General features: G+C 35.4%; 2 protein-coding genes across 2 annotated transcripts; one reads left to right on the forward strand and one right to left on the reverse strand.

Moving 5' to 3' along the window:
• Positions 1 to 37: 37 nt before the first annotated feature.
• LOC117321902 (geranylgeranyl transferase type-2 subunit beta-like) lies at positions 38 to 14,222 on the forward strand. The gene is made up of 9 exons (XM_033876527.1): positions 38 to 142; positions 6,024 to 6,131; positions 7,077 to 7,274; positions 8,856 to 8,961; positions 9,364 to 9,416; positions 9,821 to 10,043; positions 10,404 to 10,492; positions 11,386 to 11,460; positions 12,669 to 14,222. The coding sequence occupies exons 1-9, from the start codon at positions 140 to 142 to the stop codon at positions 12,804 to 12,806; spliced, it is 993 nt and encodes a 330-aa protein (XP_033732418.1). The 5' UTR covers positions 38 to 139; the 3' UTR covers positions 12,807 to 14,222.
• Positions 14,223 to 14,684: 462 nt separating this feature from the next.
• Positions 14,685 to 18,817, reverse strand: LOC117321903 (insoluble matrix shell protein 5-like). The gene is made up of 5 exons (XM_033876529.1): positions 18,659 to 18,817; positions 16,642 to 16,694; positions 15,869 to 16,014; positions 15,218 to 15,385; positions 14,685 to 14,820 (listed from the first exon to the last, which is right to left on the reverse strand). Exons 2-5 carry the CDS (start codon positions 16,692 to 16,694, stop codon positions 14,762 to 14,764), a joined length of 426 nt encoding a protein of 141 aa, XP_033732420.1. The 5' UTR covers positions 18,659 to 18,817; the 3' UTR covers positions 14,685 to 14,761.
• Positions 18,818 to 19,042: the final 225 nt, after the last annotated feature.

Consider the following 19,042-nt stretch of genomic DNA (forward strand, 5'->3'; position numbering starts at 1 on the left):
ACGACTCAACATTTTAGAATATATCCGGATATTTAGCGTAGTTACCGTTTCTACATTTATATATGTCAATGCTACATCCGGATTCAGTATTGACAGTAATCCACACGAGACATGAAGTGAAAAAAATTGAACTAGCGACATGGTAAGTTTTTGATTATTCGTAAAGACTGCCGTACTTAAAATGTTGATAGTATCATCCTATTATACAAAAATGCGGTTAATTGTTTTGATATTGTACTTCAGTGTAGTGAATATAGCCTACACACTCGACACAGCAACTTGTTGAACATGATGCAGTAACATGACATGTTGAACAAGGCCTGCTAGCGGGTAGCTTCTACATCATAATTACACGGAACATCATGAAACAACGTTTCTTGGGAGGAAAGAACGCTTCTTCCCCAGAAATTGGGTCATGTCCGTGACCCTAGGCCTGTGGCCTAATTGACTTTGTTGTCATGCATGGCTAACATGAGTCATTCATAATAAACAATTGAATAGATTATTAAGATGCAAGTAAATTGTATTTCATTTTATTAAGGAATTGAAAATTATTTCAATTAGAATATTTATTACTGTACATATATCATGACTGTAAAGGAAGTTTAGATAATGTATCTATATTATGTTATTGATTATTCAAAATATTGAAAGTTTACAGTATTTAATGAATTATGTTTTTTAAATAAGACATTCTCTACATATATGTACTCAGTTCAGGCAAGTAATTATAAAATAAACATAATCATTTTAATTTATATAGGTTATATATTTAAATGTATCATTAGAAAAATATACATTTACAAAGTTCTACATATTTACGAGTATTACCTGGTTAAATTAATGTTCAGACATAAAGTTCACACAAGTATGTAGTTCTGGACTACCCATAATGAATGACAGTATCTGTTTAATTGCTTTTATTATTGGTCATGCATGACTGACTCTGGCCTGACACACCTGAGAACTGTGACAGGTGAGTTTTAGGAGCCAGCTACAGGTACTGTCCTGGGTTCACAGAAATACCTATGTCAATTTTGTCACTGTATGGCTTCAAATGATGAAGCTGTGCAAAGCAAGGTGTGTTATAACCTCAGGCCAATTAACAGAACAGTAAGATTATCTCCTGACTTGACGGAAAGGATTAATATTGTAGCTCTCCATCTAAGAGGCCTGAAACGAAATACAAAATTGTACCAGCGAATTGAGGTGGAAATGTCAAGATAAGCTGTAAAACCATTAACAAATTGGTTAACAGGTTTAAGAAGACCAACTCTATTGAAATGAAATCATTCTTTACTGAAATTAGAAGTAAAAATCAGCTGTTTCTTATTACATTGTAACCTGTCTAAGCCGTAAGTCATTGAGACCAAACGTATATGCCGGTCAATGCAGGTGTCCGGTATGTAGAGGTACAATGTTGAATGATATAAGTTCAGAAAAAATGAATGCAAATCAAATTAAGAAATGATGCAGTTGTTATCTTGTTATATTCAAAAATATAAAGACATCGCTTTAAAAAATTAATTGTAAAGAAAGACATTAAAGTAAAAAAAAAAAAAGAATTAAGTGTAATTCCAAATGGTATAATAAGCATAAATTCACCATTTCCCAAAACCAACCTATAGCCTTATACCCGTATTTAATACACATTGTAGATTATAGAGCCTGAGGTACAATTTGCCTCTGGGCAGTTGGACACGGAAACCTATGTTAACATGTAATAGATACATAATGGGTACGAGTGATGTATCGGATATATCACACGAGTGCGTAGCACGAGTGTGATATATGCGATACGTCACGAGTACCCATTTTGTATCTGTTTTATCCAATGACAGCCGAGGTTTTGTCACCCACGTGCCTAGGGGTGGAGCTATAAAATTGATCAGAACCTGTCACTGTGATATGTTTCCCGCCAATTTCTGACTCGTTTTGTTTTCTGTCACAGTAGCCCATTCATTTCTAGTGAGACTGTCAACCATGATGGATCAGGTACTGATCACTGATGTCGATGTGTTCACTGACCTCGACGATATAACATTATCACAGGCCGTAGATAAGTATGAGTATGAACTTGAAGATAGTGACACGGTAGCTACTGACATTGGAATTGTTGATACCAAGGAATTAACTCAGCCAATTGTTGTAAATGAACTGAATGGTAATGTGAAAAACATGTGAAAGGCTGCAGGATTTGAGGGAAATTACATAAACCATTCCGGAAAGAGGACCTGCGCTACTTCCCTTTACCAAGCAGGTAAGTCTAAAATCATATCGTTTGAACAAATTGTGAAATGAAATATTTTTCGTAAATTTCGACGTTCACAATGTCACAAAATCGTTTCAAAATCCGTGAAATTGTTTAAAGAAATCAATGAATCGGTTAATCGGTATTTTTATCCACTCGTCTTGTTATCATTTTCATCGCGATTTTGTTTATGATAGGATTTTTGTGCAACGAAAGTATATTGTTACATTTAGCGTAATCTGTATAACCATTTTTTTTTAAATGACTGAAATTTTATATGTAATCATGTAATGTATGCTTTTTTTTACTGACCTGTTAAAATAGATTTTACTTAATAAAATATGAACAGGGATTTATATTCTGTTTGGTCAGGTTTTGATGAACAACTCATTATGGACAGAACGGTACATCGCAGCAGGGCTGTACGTGCATACAAGGTGATGAAAGAAGACGGAAAATTTCTAAACGGCACTCGTATTTCATTAAATTTTGTTTGAAATGCATTTCCTGTCTTTGTTCATTTGTCACGCCTACATTTGAAATTGGCCCCGCCTCAAGACTGAGGCATGGACCAATCAGAAATGCCATGTGATATTTCAGATATCACATATGTGATATTTGAAATATCACATAGTATGCAATATATCGCCAACAAAAGATCAAAGAAAAACCGAGGCGTCATTGGATAAGTTCCATTGGCTCATTCCCCGAACACCAACTCTGGTAAAGACAAAGGAAGGTGTTAATGTAGGAAGTTCTTTGAAGTTAAGTTATAGTCTGTTTCAATACGGAATACTAATACAGGTAAAACATAGGGTCAACTCGATCAGGTATATGAATCGGGTATAGTTTTCACTGTCATATTTCTCATACATTTAGACAAAGTTTGTAGTATACACTGCATAAATGTTCATTCAATAACCATACTGTAGTACTTATGATAACATGTAAGTTTTAGAAAATATCATTTCCATATTTTTAAAATATATATATTTTACAAATTGATGTTTGAAATTAACATATATTATTTTTAAAATGTCTTTCTAGTAATTGGATGAACATAGATAGATTTGAAAATACTCTACTAATACTGCATAATGATAATAATCCTTTCATTTTATGAATAGATGGGTTGCATGTATAATAACTAGGTGTATATACTTTTTACGAATTTGACTTACATGTATACAAATGTATCTGGGCATAAAAATAAATAGTGATACTCGCATTAAACTCCAGTAAAACATAGCAGACAAATTCTATTTTCCTGTGACGTAATATTTACGTCTCTGGTTTATATGAAAAGAATGTTTGCAATAGGTAACGTATGATTAATAAAAATGATAAGCATATTTCTTGCAAAATTACAAATAATTCTAAAAAAAACAATTAAGTTGAAAATTTATTGTGTACAGTATATGAAAATGTCATTATTTCATTACAGCCTGTTGGATAGGAGACATATATCTTTGGTTGGATCTTTCAATTTGTCCATCTACTCTCCTTGCCATGTTATACAATTGATATGTATTGTTTGACCTCTTGTTACACACTTAAGTGTGTCAGAGTGAAATAAAAAATCTTAAATCTTGGTATTATACATTATTTCTGAAACAGTTTGGCAATCATTAACAGCTGATGATTTTCTGATCACCTAACAGGTGAGTTGATTTACCTGTGTTCTGATTTACCTGTTTTCTGTAACAGACTATAACTCCCTATCAACACACACTATGTAAACACCCCACCCTAACCAGAGTTGGTGTTCGGGGAAGACCCCATTCCATTTACCTGTAAAACTGACCTGTTGGAACTACATCGTTTTCTATTCCCATTCAGTCAATATATGTATATCATAGTATGTGTCACTCATACATTTTATGTAACAGATACAGGTCATGAATGTAAAATCATAAAGTTGAATGTTCAAACTTTTCAAAAAAAAAAGACATAAGGCCAGCTGCAGTTGGTGTATGGAATATATGATAAGTATTTACTTAACTCAAACATGAAAATTATATTAATCTATGTGATTTACATATTGACTTCTAATACTCTATACATACTTCCAGTAATAGTACCAGTTTGAAATAAAATATCTTTTTTTTTTCAAATATTTTTTTTTTATAATAATGACTTATAACTATTGTAATAATACTGTAATAGGAATGGACAATCATATCATTTCAAAAGTGTCAGATATAGACAGTCACAAGTCTGTACCTATATTCTATATGACCTTGGTATAGGTCAGCCTGAGTTTCCTCTAGCCCTGATACCATATATATACCATACATGGTGTCAGGGCCAGAAAATTTAACAGAGATGAAAATGTTCAGCGATTGACTGATTTCAGCCTTTTTGAGAATATCAGTGTAATGTAAACTTGTTATTTTTCCCATTGAAAAGATTGAGTAATCGAATTTTCAGCCTTTTTGCCCTTAGTCCATTTTCATCTCTGATTTAAGTCTGATGTTAAACTGTAAATCTGATGTTAAACTGTAAATCAATATTAGACATTGGATCCGGAATATGCTATCAAGGTGATAAAAAAACTTTCTTTTGTATTGTATGTTAAGATAAATATAAAATGTTGGAAGTTAAGTATTTGAAATATTAAAAACGGTATGTAGCACTTCGATTACAAGATATTTCCAGTACACAATCAAACTCTACATTTTGAGAGACCACAAACAACTTGCCATTACTACATTTATGTTTATTACCAATTTCTATTAATTTACGTGGCTTGTTAAAACTCTTCAATCAAAGAAATGCTATCATACATTTTTCAATGAAGTGCCAGATTCATTTTATATAGGGTTTACCAATAGAAAAAATCAATTCTATTAGATGCTGTTAGTTAACCAACCAACAAAAAAATAAGATGATATATACAAAGATAAAACAGTAACACATATCTTATTGTTACATGTTTTAGGAGTCTAAATGTATAAGATTATACATCTATCTATAAACATTATGTATATATGTACTTGCAATTGGTTACAGGTACAGTATATGTGATACATGTGGACACAGGTAGGATTGGAGCCTGATAGGACTTCAGGTAAACTTGGAGTGCACTCCAAGTTTACCTGGAGTCCAAATGGAGTGCACTCCAAATCCAAACGGAGTGCACTCGGAGTGCACTTTGTGTAACCTTTAGTCTACACTTGACTGTACAAGTGTATGTATATATAGAGACCCAGTGTTGGACAGCTCAAGCCACGACTATACATGCACATGACTATACTCTGAAGGAACAGGAGAGGATTAGGCTAGTTGGAGGCCCGCACAGCCATAGTATCTTTCATTACTCCTCATTTCATATAGAAGTCCTGACAAATAATGGAATTTTGCTGCAATTTTTGATCTCTCTCTAAGCAGATACCAACTTGGAGGAAGGAAAATTCCAACCCTTGATACTGGAATGAAATCAAGTGGCTTTAATTCTACTCAGTCTTTCACAAGGTCTTTGCTCCCAAAGACAAACATATATAACCCAGGCTATAAATGTCCAACAAAGTCTAGATGTGTCAATTTTGAAATAGCAACATCTCACTTTCAAAACTGATCATATACTTTAACCAGGAAGAGAAATCTGAATTAATATAGTTATTGCTGCCATCATATAGTGATCACCTGACATAAGATATATATACTGTATATTAATATTAGTGAATGTATATATATGGTCATCAAGGAATTCGAATGAACCTAAAATTAAGGACAACATTTTAAGGTAGCAAATTTTTATTTCTTTCTCAAGGGTACACCAATAAAAGACGTTGTTATACCAGACAGTGCTCAGAAAGGTTTACTCCTACAGAAACATTGTGACTACATTGCTGCATATGGCTCAAAGAAAGATGATTATGTAAGTAGCTTTATTATAAAAGATATAAGAAGACTGTTGATAGTTATGCAAATTATTTTCATAGTCTAATCAATTGAATAACATACAAGTTCATTGTTGTATATTATATTCAGCTTATTACAAAAGATATAACTTCAAGAATTAAACATGATAATTTCTAGTTTAATCTACCAGCCCCTGAGATTCCAGTCTTGATATACATGTATATCCTATTTCCCAACAGGATGGTACATTGTAGGTACTATCATGCACAATTATAGTTTATTATACCTGATGTAAGATTCTCGCCTTATTATTGGTCAATTCCTAATCACATGACCTGAAACAATATGCAGTGTCAGAAACAGCGGTCAACATTGCCGTGGGATTAATGTTCCCCGCTCTGCCAGAAAACGCACGATTGTTTCTTACGGAAAATCCCGAACATTGAGAAGGGAGACAATTCTTACAAACGCAACAGTGACGTCCAAGAGGTTTGCCTCAATATTTGAGGAGGATATTGATAAATTGATATCTATTCGGTATAATATCGGCTCGGGAAGATAATGTTCCCTCGGGGAAACAATCCTCCATATTCCCCTCAGACAAGGGCACTATTTATATAATATATGTTCAAGAAGACACTTATATTTATCAGTTGTAGTAGCTTTATCTCACTTTTTACATTCATATTTCATCAAATGGGTGTGAAATACATTTATATAATAAAGTATTTACTCCAACAGAAGTTTTAGAAAAGAATATGTGAGGATCTATTATATTTAGCTCTTACACAGACCTGTTATAATCATCCGATTGACAAGTCGATTGTACCAACTTTTCTGTATTTAACTGACAACAGCAAAAACTGCTGGTTATATTAGTTGTGGGTAATTGGAAATTTATTCCTCTTGTTGTTAGAAATCATTTCTATGTATACCAGCATGACATTGATGATGTTTGTAGGAGTACTGTATTACGGAGTACCTTCGGATGAGTGGCATGTACTGGGGTCTGACTGTGATGGACCTGATGGGGCAGCTGAACCGCATGGACAAGGACCAGGTCCTCCAGTTTATACAACAGTGTCAGCATGAGTGTGGAGGGATCAGTGCTAGTATAGGTCATGACCCCCATCTCCTGTACACACTTAGTGCAATACAGGTATGTCATGAAATCCCACCTCCTGTACACACTTAGTGTAATACAGGTATGTCATGAAATCCCACCTCCTGTACACACTTAGTGTAATACAGGTATGTCATGAAATCCCACCTCCTGTACACACTTAGTGCAATACAGGTATGTCATGAAATCCCACCTCCTGTACACACTTAGTGTAATACAGGTATGTCATGACCCCCACCTCCTGTACACACTTAGTGTAATACAGGTATGTCATGAAATCCCATCTCCTGTACACACTTAGTGTAATACAGGTATGTCATGAAATCCCACCTCCTGTACACACTTAGTGCAATACAGGTATGTCATGAAATCCCACCTCCTGTACACATTCAGTGTATAACAAGTTTGTCATGAAATTCCACCTTCTGTACACACTCAGTGTAAAACAGGTATGTCATGAAATCCCACCTCCTGTACACACTCAGTGTAATACAGGTATGTCATGAAATCCCATCTCCTGTACACACTTAGTGTAATACAGGTATGTCATGAAATCCCATCTCCTGTACACACTTAGTGTAATACAGGTATGTCATGAAATCCCACCTCCTGTACACACTCAGTGTAATACAGGTATGTCATGAAATCCCATCTCCTGTACACACTTAGTGTAATACAGGTATGTCATGAAATCCCATCTCCTGTACACACTTAGTGCAATACAGGTATGTCATGACCCCCACCTTCTGTACACACTCAGTGTAAAACAGGTATGTCATGAAATCCCACCTCCTGTACACACTCAGTGTAATACAGGTATGTAACAAAATCCCACCTTCTGTACACACTCAGTGTAATACAGGTATGTCATGAAATCCCACCTCCTGTACACACTCAGTGTATAACAAGTTTGTCATGAAATTCCACCTTCTGTACACACTCGGTGTAATACATGTATGTCATGACCCCCACCTCCTGTACATACACAGTGCATTACATGTATGTCAGGAAATCCCACCTCACTTACACACTCAATGTAATACAGGTATGTCATAAAATCCCACCTCGTAAGCTCCTGTACACACTTAGTGCAATACAGGTAGGTTACGACCTAACCTCCTGTACACATTTAATTTACACTGAATTCAACAGGTGTACAAAATGTACCTTGTAGATCACAACCCCATGCAAATTTAACTCCTGTACAGACTCGGTGCAATACAGGTAGGTAATTAATGACCCCACCTTCTGTATGCATATATCTTACACACACTGCAGGCACTTTGTAGCTACTTGCCACAAGAATTGATCCTAGAAAATCTTTGTTAACACTATACATAGGTCACCATATAAAACATGTTATATAAATGTATACAGATAAGTTCACCCACATCACTTCTGCCTTGTGCATGGCCAAATTGCGTTTTCAGATAGAGGGGATGAGTAGATTCAAGATACCTATCCCCCTTTACTTTTGAAAACCTGAAAACAATACCTTATGTATTTGTTTTAAAGACCTTCCCCAGGGACTTTTCACATGTAACTTATATTTTGGTTTCTGTATTAGTAAAACAACTCTGTTGAAATCCAAGTTACAATTTGACTTTTCTTTTTTAGATCCTGACCTTGTATGATGCTGTTGATGTTGTGAATGTTGAGAAGGTTGTGGAATATGTCCGGTCATTACAACAAGATGATGGCAGTTTTTACGGTGACAAATGGGGTAAGGCCCAGCAGTAAAGGATACCAGCTAGTGCTAATTAGTCCAATCATTTTCAGATTTTAAGAAATGCACTTGTACAGTAAACTGTATTTTTAATGATAATATATCCCATCAAGTAAAAACTAGTTAGAGTGGATATATAGTATGAAAAGTCTGTGGTTTGTCTCTATATGCATCTACATGTATATAGCCGCAGAAAGCTTTTGTTCCAAAGATCTCATAAACCAAGTCCTCAACAGATTAAGTTTATATTCACATTGAAGTATGGTCATAGTGAAGTCTTCTAGACTTGAAGGTGAAAGGGTACCAAGGTCGCACTTGATAGGTATTAAATATGAAAGAATGCCAAACAGTTATTTGTATTAGATTCTCTGTTAAATAATCAAATGTTTTACTTTTTAGGTGAAGTTGACACGAGATTTTCCTTCTGTGCAGTGGCTTGCCTATCCCTGTTGGTTAGTCAAACTTGCAGAATTAGTGAATTGCATGACAGATGATATTGTAGCATACATCTTGTGTAAAAAATATGATTTAACAAACACAATAAAAAAATTATAAATAGAATTTATTTATTATACCAATGCCAGTTTATCCCATTCAAAATCATTAATGTTTAAAGCTTTTTATATATATTATAAACATCTTTTTTTTCGCTAAAACAGAAAAACAAATGCATATGAAGAACCTGAGAGATTTTAATATTATACCACATAATTGTTTTAAAAACGTTTTACTTGTGTATCATTGTTTCTGAATGTAATGATTTATAAATTTGATGTGTCAATTAAACTACAGTTATTCAGTATACACATGATGTCCTTCCTTTGCTGTAGACGTAAATATTTATTATGTTGATTAGGGCCGACTGGATGCTATAGATGTGGATACCACTATAGAGTTTGTAGTGACCTGTATGAACTTTGATGGTGGGTTTGGGTGTCGCCCAGGCAGTGAGTCCCACGCTGGCCAGATCTACTGCTGTGTGGGGACCCTGGCCATTACAGGCAACCTCCATCACATCAATGCAGATCTCCTCGGCTGGTGGCTATGTGAACGTCAGCTTCCTTCAGGGGGCCTCAATGGTAAGACTACCACTGTCAACAGGAAAGGTTCTGGTATTTCCATTGATCAAACTTTGGAAATTTTGTATATTTTAGAAATATGGAGATTGAAAACATTGTGCTTATAATGTGACATAGAAAGGTGAAATAGTTAATAAAACTAGTAGTTTTTTGTTATTAACCATATTCTTTGTATTTAAAATCTGAATGTTCTGGCTAGGTCATAATTAACCACTAGATGAAAAGAAATCTTTTTCGTTGTGTAGCATATTTTATTATTCACATATCTGTATCTATAAAAATTAACAATGATTTTGTGATAATTTTTTTATAGTAAATCAAATGTACAGTTGTATTTATCACAATTTGTTGTAATTCCAGGTCGACCTGAAAAATTACCAGATGTGTGTTACTCGTGGTGGGTGCTTGCTTCTCTCAAAATCATTGGCAAGATCCACTGGATTGACAAGGTAATTTAATGTCTGGTTAATATTAGATTTTATGATTTTATGATCTGAAGAGATCGGTATATTGGAAATATTCAGTTCTTAACAGCATAAGTTAATCTTGAAGATATATGTATATTTTGAAAAGTATGACTATTGTTAAAGTACAGCATTCCAACATATAGTGTTCTGATTATGATTGGGGTTTACCTAATCAGGATGCATGTTTTTGTCTGATAGGTGCTACCGGTCTATCTGTGTTATACTGCAGGCATCTGTTCTTTTGTGGTTTTCAGAGGTCAGGGACAGGATTTAAGGTCACTGTTACTATTTTTAGAGTGGGACTGGTATGGGACTTGCATTGCTTTACAAACACCAAGAATGCTTGTTTTGTGTGCACATAAAGGGGTATTGCTAAATCTGCATGATATTAGATCTGCATAACATATATACCAGCCACTGACTACAACTGGCCACTGAATACCAACTAGCCTAGGGAGAATTCTACTTACCAATAATCACAAGGGCATTAATTAGATTGCTGAAACAGAGCTCCTAATAATGATATAAACTCCCTGGCGGAGTTATAAAAGATGTACATAACAGACCCTAGGAATATTGACAAAAACATTACCAAGCATTATTTTCCTATTATTAATATAAAAGAGAAAGCTTGTTGCCATTCATAAAATGCTAGTAGTTTTGTACTGACTAAGCTAGCCTTAGAGTGAACATCTATTTTCATATAAGTGAACCAGGGATCACAAATTCAATCCCTACTAGAGGCATTAAACGATGATAAGAACCGTTGCGTTATCATTTAAATGATTAAGTTTAAAGCTATTAAAAAGTCCATCTTGCAAGAACATATTTCAATCTTATGATTTATTACACATGTGTGGCATCATTTGTTTCAGGAAAAGCTTGAGAAGTTTATTTTAGCCTGTCAAGATGATGAAACAGGAGGAATATCAGACAGACCAGGCGATATTGTAAGTAGAAACCTTGAATTTTTGATTTCTTAAATTACTGACTCTAATTTTCCTGAATTATCTCCCTTATGTTGTTTTGAAGAAGAAGATATAATTGAAATAAAGGTTTCAACTAAACTTTCTGAATACTAATTAAATCTGCTGGTCCTGATAGTATATTAACTCAAATCATTAACAAATTCCCCACTAATTTATCCTGAAGTTGTTATCTATTAGGACACTATCTCAGGGTGAAATTCCAGACATATTTAAGGCAGCCAATGTTCTTTTTAAAGGCAATGGAGAATGAATGTTATCTAAACAACTGCAATTCATTACCATAACTTCTACTTTTTTAACTAGAATGTGAGAAAAAAATAAAAATTATATATTTATAATTATATAACAAAACATAATATGCCTTGTGAAAATCATTTTGGATTTCAACCTAGAGACTAAACTGTAACCCAACTTGTATATATCTCTTTAAAACAATGAGCTCTAACTAAGACAATTAAAGGGAAAGACTTGATCTTTGCTTTCTATGATATTAGTAAGGCATTTGATTGGAAGCAACATTTATGTTTTATGTATAAACTAAAATTATGATAAAAGCCTATTTGTCTGACTGAAAAACAAAGCATAGTCAACAATGTTTATCAATCCAATACTTAATCAATAAATACAGGTGAGCTTCCAGGATCTATGTTTGGGCTCTTCTATTTTACTATTAATTAATGACATAACAGATAATGTTATTTCAAGTTTTAGATTGTTTGCAGGTGATTCTTGGTTATATGTAATTAGTCTGATCATACATGTTTATCTGACATTTATGAAAAAACTTTATCCAGACAAAATATATTTAGAATATATTGTGGAAAGAAATATGTGAACTAATAGTGATTTAAATTATGATGAATTAAACTTATGGATAATTCTGTTGATTATAATTCCTATACATGTGGTGCAATTGTTGAAAAGACAACACACTTTTTTAATTTTAGACATTACATCATCTTTTGGTATTATCTTTTATGATAGTAAAACTTTACAACAGCAAACACAATTTGCATCTACACAATGTACATTTTTACTATAATTTTAATCCCGAATGAAATACTTATCTTCTAATTTGGTTGTTAATGAATATGAAGCACCATCTCTTAAACGGTGAATTTGTTGTTTTCATTTTCTGCGTTGATACTTAGGCGTGTTTGTGTTTGTAGGTGGACCCATTCCACACCTTGTTTGGGATATGTGGCCTGTCTTTACTAGGTAATGATAATATCAAATCTGTGAATCCTGTATACTGTTTACCCGATGAAGTCGTACAACGTGTAGGCATACGACTTGAACTGTTGTGAGTCCTGTATACTATTTGCCCGAGGAAGACATACAACATGTAGGCATACAACTTGAACTGTTGTGAGTCCTGTATACTATTTGCCTGAGGAAGTCGTACAGCGTATAGGCATCAGAATCAAACTGTTGAGATTTCTGTAAACTGTTTGCCTGAAGAGTTTATACAACATGTAGACACACTCAAACTGTTGTAATCACTTAGCCTGTGTAACAAACTGTTTTGGTCACTTTATCAAATGTTGATGTTAAACTTGAGAGCTCTGCTGGAAGTGTAATTCACGGGAAAGCGATATGAAAAAAAGTTTGTATCAGATTAGAATGCATGTAAATTAATATATATGGTTGGGATGATGATAAGATGCTGTAAATTAAACTCATCTTGACAGAGCATGTTTGAGGTTTCATTTGACCCTAATGCTGTATGTGGTAGTAGAAATCTGATGGATATATTTGGAGGTATATCAGAGTCTGTGTTAATTATATGTATCAGTGGATTTTTAGCAACTTTGCTCTCAATCTTTTGAAAGAGTAAATAAGTATGAAAATGAAAAGGATGCCGTTGGGAAACATTCCATTCCACAAGACAGGACTCCAGTCAGATTGAGGGATGGTTATATATATAATTATGTGTAAATGAAGGATGATTGTTAATTTCAACAGTATATTTGTTTTTTAAATTGAGTTTATGTATTATGAATGTGTTTTGAATGATTTATGAAAAATATGTGTATTGGATATATATAATTTAAATTCCCTCCTTGATCTCCGTTTGTAATGAAGTATTAATGAATAATGTTCTACGCAGTTGCCACGTAATGTATACGTGCACAATGTCCTTATGATTGTCTTTCACATTTTGATTGAGCATTGTTTAAACAGGTAACAATAGACGATGCAGTGGAATCAAATCCATGTTTTGTATTTTCCAATATGGTAATTGAAATATCAAGTAAGAAATAGAAACGTAATTAGGTCTTGACCATGAATATTTATGTCATATGGAAAAAACAAATAACCCAAATATCACTGTTGACACATTGAATTTGAAGCAAATTTTTAATTTGGCCACATTGACTCAACTATCTTTACGTTTTCTCTATAGATCTAGTACTTGATGTGGAACATCGCGCATATTCAGAAGGGTGTCATTATTAAATTTGACTTTATTTAATATTCACATTTCCTGTTAGTACAAATATGTGATTAGATTTAACAACAGTTAGGTATACTGACAAAGTGAAAGGAAGGGAAGTATAACTCTGTTAGATCAGAATACAAATACTATTCATAAACTATTTGTTTTCCTAATGAGAATGATATATGGAAACATTTTGTTTATTTGTGAATGTCATTGCTTTACTACTCATTTAACACAACTGTTGTGTTTATTATTTATAATAAAAAAAATAGAAAGTTTATATCTTTGATGAATTTATTGTTTTTTTCCCCACTTGCCTTGCTTATAAATTGAAGTACTTTGTATGTTTACGTAAGGCACGCTTTCAATTCACAGTGTTTTTTAATCATTCTTCATGTGAAATCAAGAAGAAAACAATAAACACTATTTATTTTACAACGATTACAAATTAAATTATATCAATCATGCTTGTTGGCCTTGATGGTTGAGGGAGAGAAGGGTCTTACTGTCAGAGGAAACCGGAGTACCTGGGCAAAACCCACGTGGTACGGCAGGTGAAAATCGAGGAATGGAACCACGCGCACGGCCGCTTACGTAATAGGCAACTGTGTTACCACTATGCCACCTGACCACCCACGTGAGGTGTATAATTAAGTAATTGTGGACATTTTGCCATCACCTATTTGTGTCTTTTACCATCAGTCTATACTTATACAGGCCACAAAAATTGACACAAAACTCCTTTAAAATGATGTTTTTTTATTGATTCGAAGATCAGAATTTACACTCGGCTATTTTCTGGATGATGTTGCTTGTTTATCAGAGAGACATCTCTACCCAGACTGTCACAAATTCGGCTTGGCTTACTTTTGCATCCTCTGAAATGTACAACTCAAAAAATTTAATTCAATTTAATTACAGTATTTTGTCAGAGACCTATTGTAGGTCTCTGGTTTTTTTATCATGTTTTTTTTTCATATTTCGAACAGTAAAAAAGATATTTTTCAAGAATCATGTGAGTGAATTTCTTTACACTTCATCTACCCAGCCATAACCCAATATACATCACTGGTGTATATAGGTCATAACATTTGTAAACATGAGATTATACCAAAGAGAAGTTATCTTGCTTTTAGATTATCTTCAATTCAAATCAGCATATTTTGTCGGTGATGTAGAAAATATTGTACGGTTTTTGTACGTGCAACATGTACCGGTTATGCCATTGACTTTTTCAAAATTCAAAGACCAGGCAGATATGTTGCATGTACTTACGGTTTCTGTCAAAGTAGTAAAACACCCTGTCCATGTCAGGAGTTATCGAAAGGACGTCATCGCGATCTGTATCGGCGTGGTGGAAGAGAGTCATGCCACTCTCTGGCGTTCCAAGGTCTTTGGCCTTCCAGACTGTTAAGAACTCGGTCTCGTCGATTGACCCGTCCACTATAAGGAACGCAACAGCAAGACAATATTGAAATAATAGTTTACAAATATGTGCTTTCAACGCCGTTCGCCTTCATTTGAAAAGGTAACCTGAGTTTCCTCTGGCCCTGACACCATGTGGCGAGAGGAAACTCGGGCTGTTGAAAAGGAAGCTCTCGTCACACGAGAGCGAAGGCGTGTTTTTGGTTTTAAAAGAGCAGTCCTGACTTAGTTGTATTAACAATGGAGTACGGAGTTTGGATAAAGACCTTCTGTTAACGTGAACATTTACACGTGGGGAAATTTACGCTTGATATATATTTTGTGATATTATTATGATATTTATGAAACTGGCCAAAACAAAATTCGCCGAAATAGCTCCCACTTTTGCAAAACAGGAAATGTAATAATGTTTACAGAGGAGGATAAAGGTATTATTAGTATATGATCTCATGGCACAATTGAGAGTTATATGCATTAAAGCCAAACTTGAATCGTGCATACTGTTTATATCAAAGTCTGTGAATACGTCGTATACTTCGGCTTTGGTGAGAAAGCCATCGCTGGTTCTATTTTGTTCCGCCAGACGGAAGAGTTCGCGCGCCTCTGGACTGTCGGGCAAGGCTGGGCGCTCAGGATGGCTGAATACACTAAAACGAAAGATTCAACGATCTTTTACTTCCACTCGGCCACACTGTGTGGAATAAGAAGCCACATTTATACACTGCGGTGATGCAAATAATCTCAAACATTGCCTTTACAGTACATATGATAAATACATTGAAATTGCACAAATTGCCGTTCGATTAGAACTGACAAAAAACACAAAGAAACCAAAAGTATAAGTATTCTAGGTGATTAGGCTTTCTTAACAGAATTTTCAGATGAGAATTTTTCGTGTATCCACATACAATTAATTCATATGCATGTACTTTAAACTCGAAAAAAAAAATATTTTATGATATCATTGGATTTGTTTTATAATTACATCTGCACTTATTTCATAATCTGCATGATATACATATAAAGATACACTTTACATTAAAAGTACATGTGTATTAGTATTTGTTCGCCAAATATAATTGATATATATATACAAATATATATCATATGCACATTGAACATGTAGCAGAAGGCCTAGGGGATGTAACTTAAAATTCGTACTGTATGTGTGTGTATGCATGCATGTAAATGAGCATAATGTATCCATACAAAGTCAATATTAATATGTTATATTTCATACTCTTACACATTTCAATAATTCGTAAAGTACTTACCAGCACAAAACAGCACATGCTGTCAAAAGAATAAATCCCTTTGTCTGAATCATCTGAAAGAACCAATATTCTAGACGCTGGCATAAATGTAAACACGGTTGTAAAATGCAAATATGCGTTATAAAAAAAATTCATAATTAACAGATCCGATTTTAGTAAATATGCTTCAATACTCTTTGATTATTACAGGTTGGTTTGGTTTGTTTTTGTTTAACGTCCCAACAACAGCCAGGGTCATTTAAGGACGTGCCAGGTTCTGGAGGTAAGCCGGAGTACCCGGAGAAAAACCACCGGCCTACGGTCAGTACCTGGCAACTGCCCCACGTAGTTTTCGAACTCGCAACCCAGAGGTTGAGGGCTAGTGTTTAAGTTTCTGGACACCTTAACCACTCGGCCACCGCGGCCCCTCATTACAGAATATGTAACATGATTTTACAGGAGATAGATATGGTTTGTAACATTTTACTGACATAATTATTTTATTAGACAAATGGCAAGTCAGGAAACACATTAATTGGTATTACTGCAGTAATGTTTTCCTTAGTGAAAATAGCACCTGCTGACAAACACCAACACAACAGAATATCAATCACAACATAAAACTGGCCAAGAGAAATATTTAAAAGATCTGGAAACGTGCAGATCATATATGATATTTTCAATAAGTCTGGAGGTGTGGTTAGGTTTGTTGAGGACGGGTGTCGAGGAGACACCAAACAGTCGGTGTCATACGAGGACGGGTGTCAAGGTAACCCCAAACAGTTAGTGTCATACGAGGACGGATGTCAAGGAGATACCAAACAGTAAGTGTCATACGAGGACGGGTGTCAAGGTAACACCAAACAGTCAGTGTCATACGAGGACGGGTGTCAAGGTAACCCAAACAGTCAGTAAGTCAGTGTCATACGGGGACGGATGTCAAGGTAACCCCACCAGTCAGTGTCATACGGGGACGGGTGTCAAGGTAACCCCACAAGTCAGTGTCATGCGAGGACGGGTGTCAAGGTAACCCCACAAGTCAGTGTCATGCGAGGACGGATGTCAAGGTTACCCCAAACAGTCAGTGTCGTACGAGGACGGGTGTCAAGGTAACCCAGACAGTCAGTGTCATACGAGGACGGATGTCAAGGAGACACCAAACAGTCAGTGTCATACGAGGACGGGTGTCAAGGTAACCCAAACAGTCAGTGTCATACGAGGACGGGTGTCAAGGAGACACCAAACAGTAAGTGTCATACGAGGACGGGTGTCAAGGAGTCACCAAACAGTCAGTGTCATACGAGGACGGATGTCAAGGAAACACCAAGCAGTCAGTGTCATACGAGGATGGGTGTCAAGGTAACTCCACCAGTCAGTGTCATACGAGGACGGATGTCAAGGAGACACCAAACAGTCAGTGTCATACGAGGACGGGTGTCAAGGTGACCCAAACAGTCAGTGTCATACGAGGACGGGTGTCAAGTTCACCCAAACAGTCAGTGTCATACGAGGACGGGTGTCAAGGTAACCCAAACAGTCAGTGTCATACGAGGATGGGTGTCAAGGAGACACCAAACAGTCAGTGTCATACGAGGACGGATGTCAAGGAGATACCAAACAGTCAGTGTCATACGAGGACGGGTGTCAAGGAGACACCAAACAGTCAGTGTCATACGAGGACGGGTGTCAAGGTTACCCCAAACAGTCAGTGTCATACGAGGACGGGTGTGTCAAGGTAACCCAAACAGTCAGTGTCATACGAGGACGGATGTCAAGGAGATACCAAACAGTCAGTGTCATACGAGGACGGGTGTCAAGGTTACCCCAAACAGTCAGTGTCATACGAGGACGGGTGTGTCAAGGTAACCCAAACAGTCAGTGTCATACGAGGACGGGTGTCAAGTTAACCCCAAACAGTCAGTGTCATACGAGGACGGATGTCAAGGAGATACCAAACAGTACGTGTCATACGAGGACTTATGTTAAAAAAGGATTAATTATAATTCCTTCACAGCACGGTAAATATATGTAGTCTTACCTGATCTGATATACTGCTACTTCAACGCCGGCTAGACAGTAGAAAGGACTTTTGATAGACTGTGAGAAAAGCACAAGTGTCATTGACTGGCCAGACCACTGATAAAGACAGCCTTTATTGTCTGGGGGTGTGTCTGCACTTCCAGTACAAAACATGGACAGTATGCATGGCTAAAACAGCTGACCAACCAAGTTGATAATCATCCAGGAAGTCATAAGAATTGTCCCGCGATATGTATGTGATATATTTCTTGAAACATATTTTATTGTGTAAAATAAGAGATATACATGGAAGAGCGAAAAGTAATGTCTTAAAATACCACAGAAACAACAAAACATCTTATTTAATATATAAATGATATCAAAATCGATACCATACATGTAT

Source organism: Pecten maximus, chromosome 2, assembly GCF_902652985.1.
Source record: "Pecten maximus chromosome 2, xPecMax1.1, whole genome shotgun sequence".
Lineage (NCBI taxonomy): Eukaryota > Metazoa > Mollusca > Bivalvia > Pectinida > Pectinidae > Pecten > Pecten maximus.

Bases quoted from the DNA above. Each gene is read 5' to 3' on its own strand.
- LOC117321902 (XM_033876527.1), top strand. The intron at 6,132-7,076 runs GTAAGTAGCTTT...TGATGTTTGTAG, and splicing joins GCTCAAAGAAAGATGATTAT to GAGTACTGTATTACGGAGTA. The intron at 7,275-8,855 runs GTATGTCATGAA...TTTCTTTTTTAG, and splicing joins ACACACTTAGTGCAATACAG to ATCCTGACCTTGTATGATGC.
- LOC117321903 (XM_033876529.1), bottom strand. From the start codon at position 16,694: ATGATTCAGACAAAGGGATTTATTCTTTTGACAGCATGTGCTGTTTTG. The intron at 16,015-16,641 runs GTAAGTACTTTA...CTTTCGTTTTAG, and splicing joins GCATGTGCTGTTTTGTGCTG to TGTATTCAGCCATCCTGAGC. The intron at 15,386-15,868 runs GTATGCACGATT...CGTTCCTTATAG, and splicing joins CACAGACTTTGATATAAACA to TGGACGGGTCAATCGACGAG.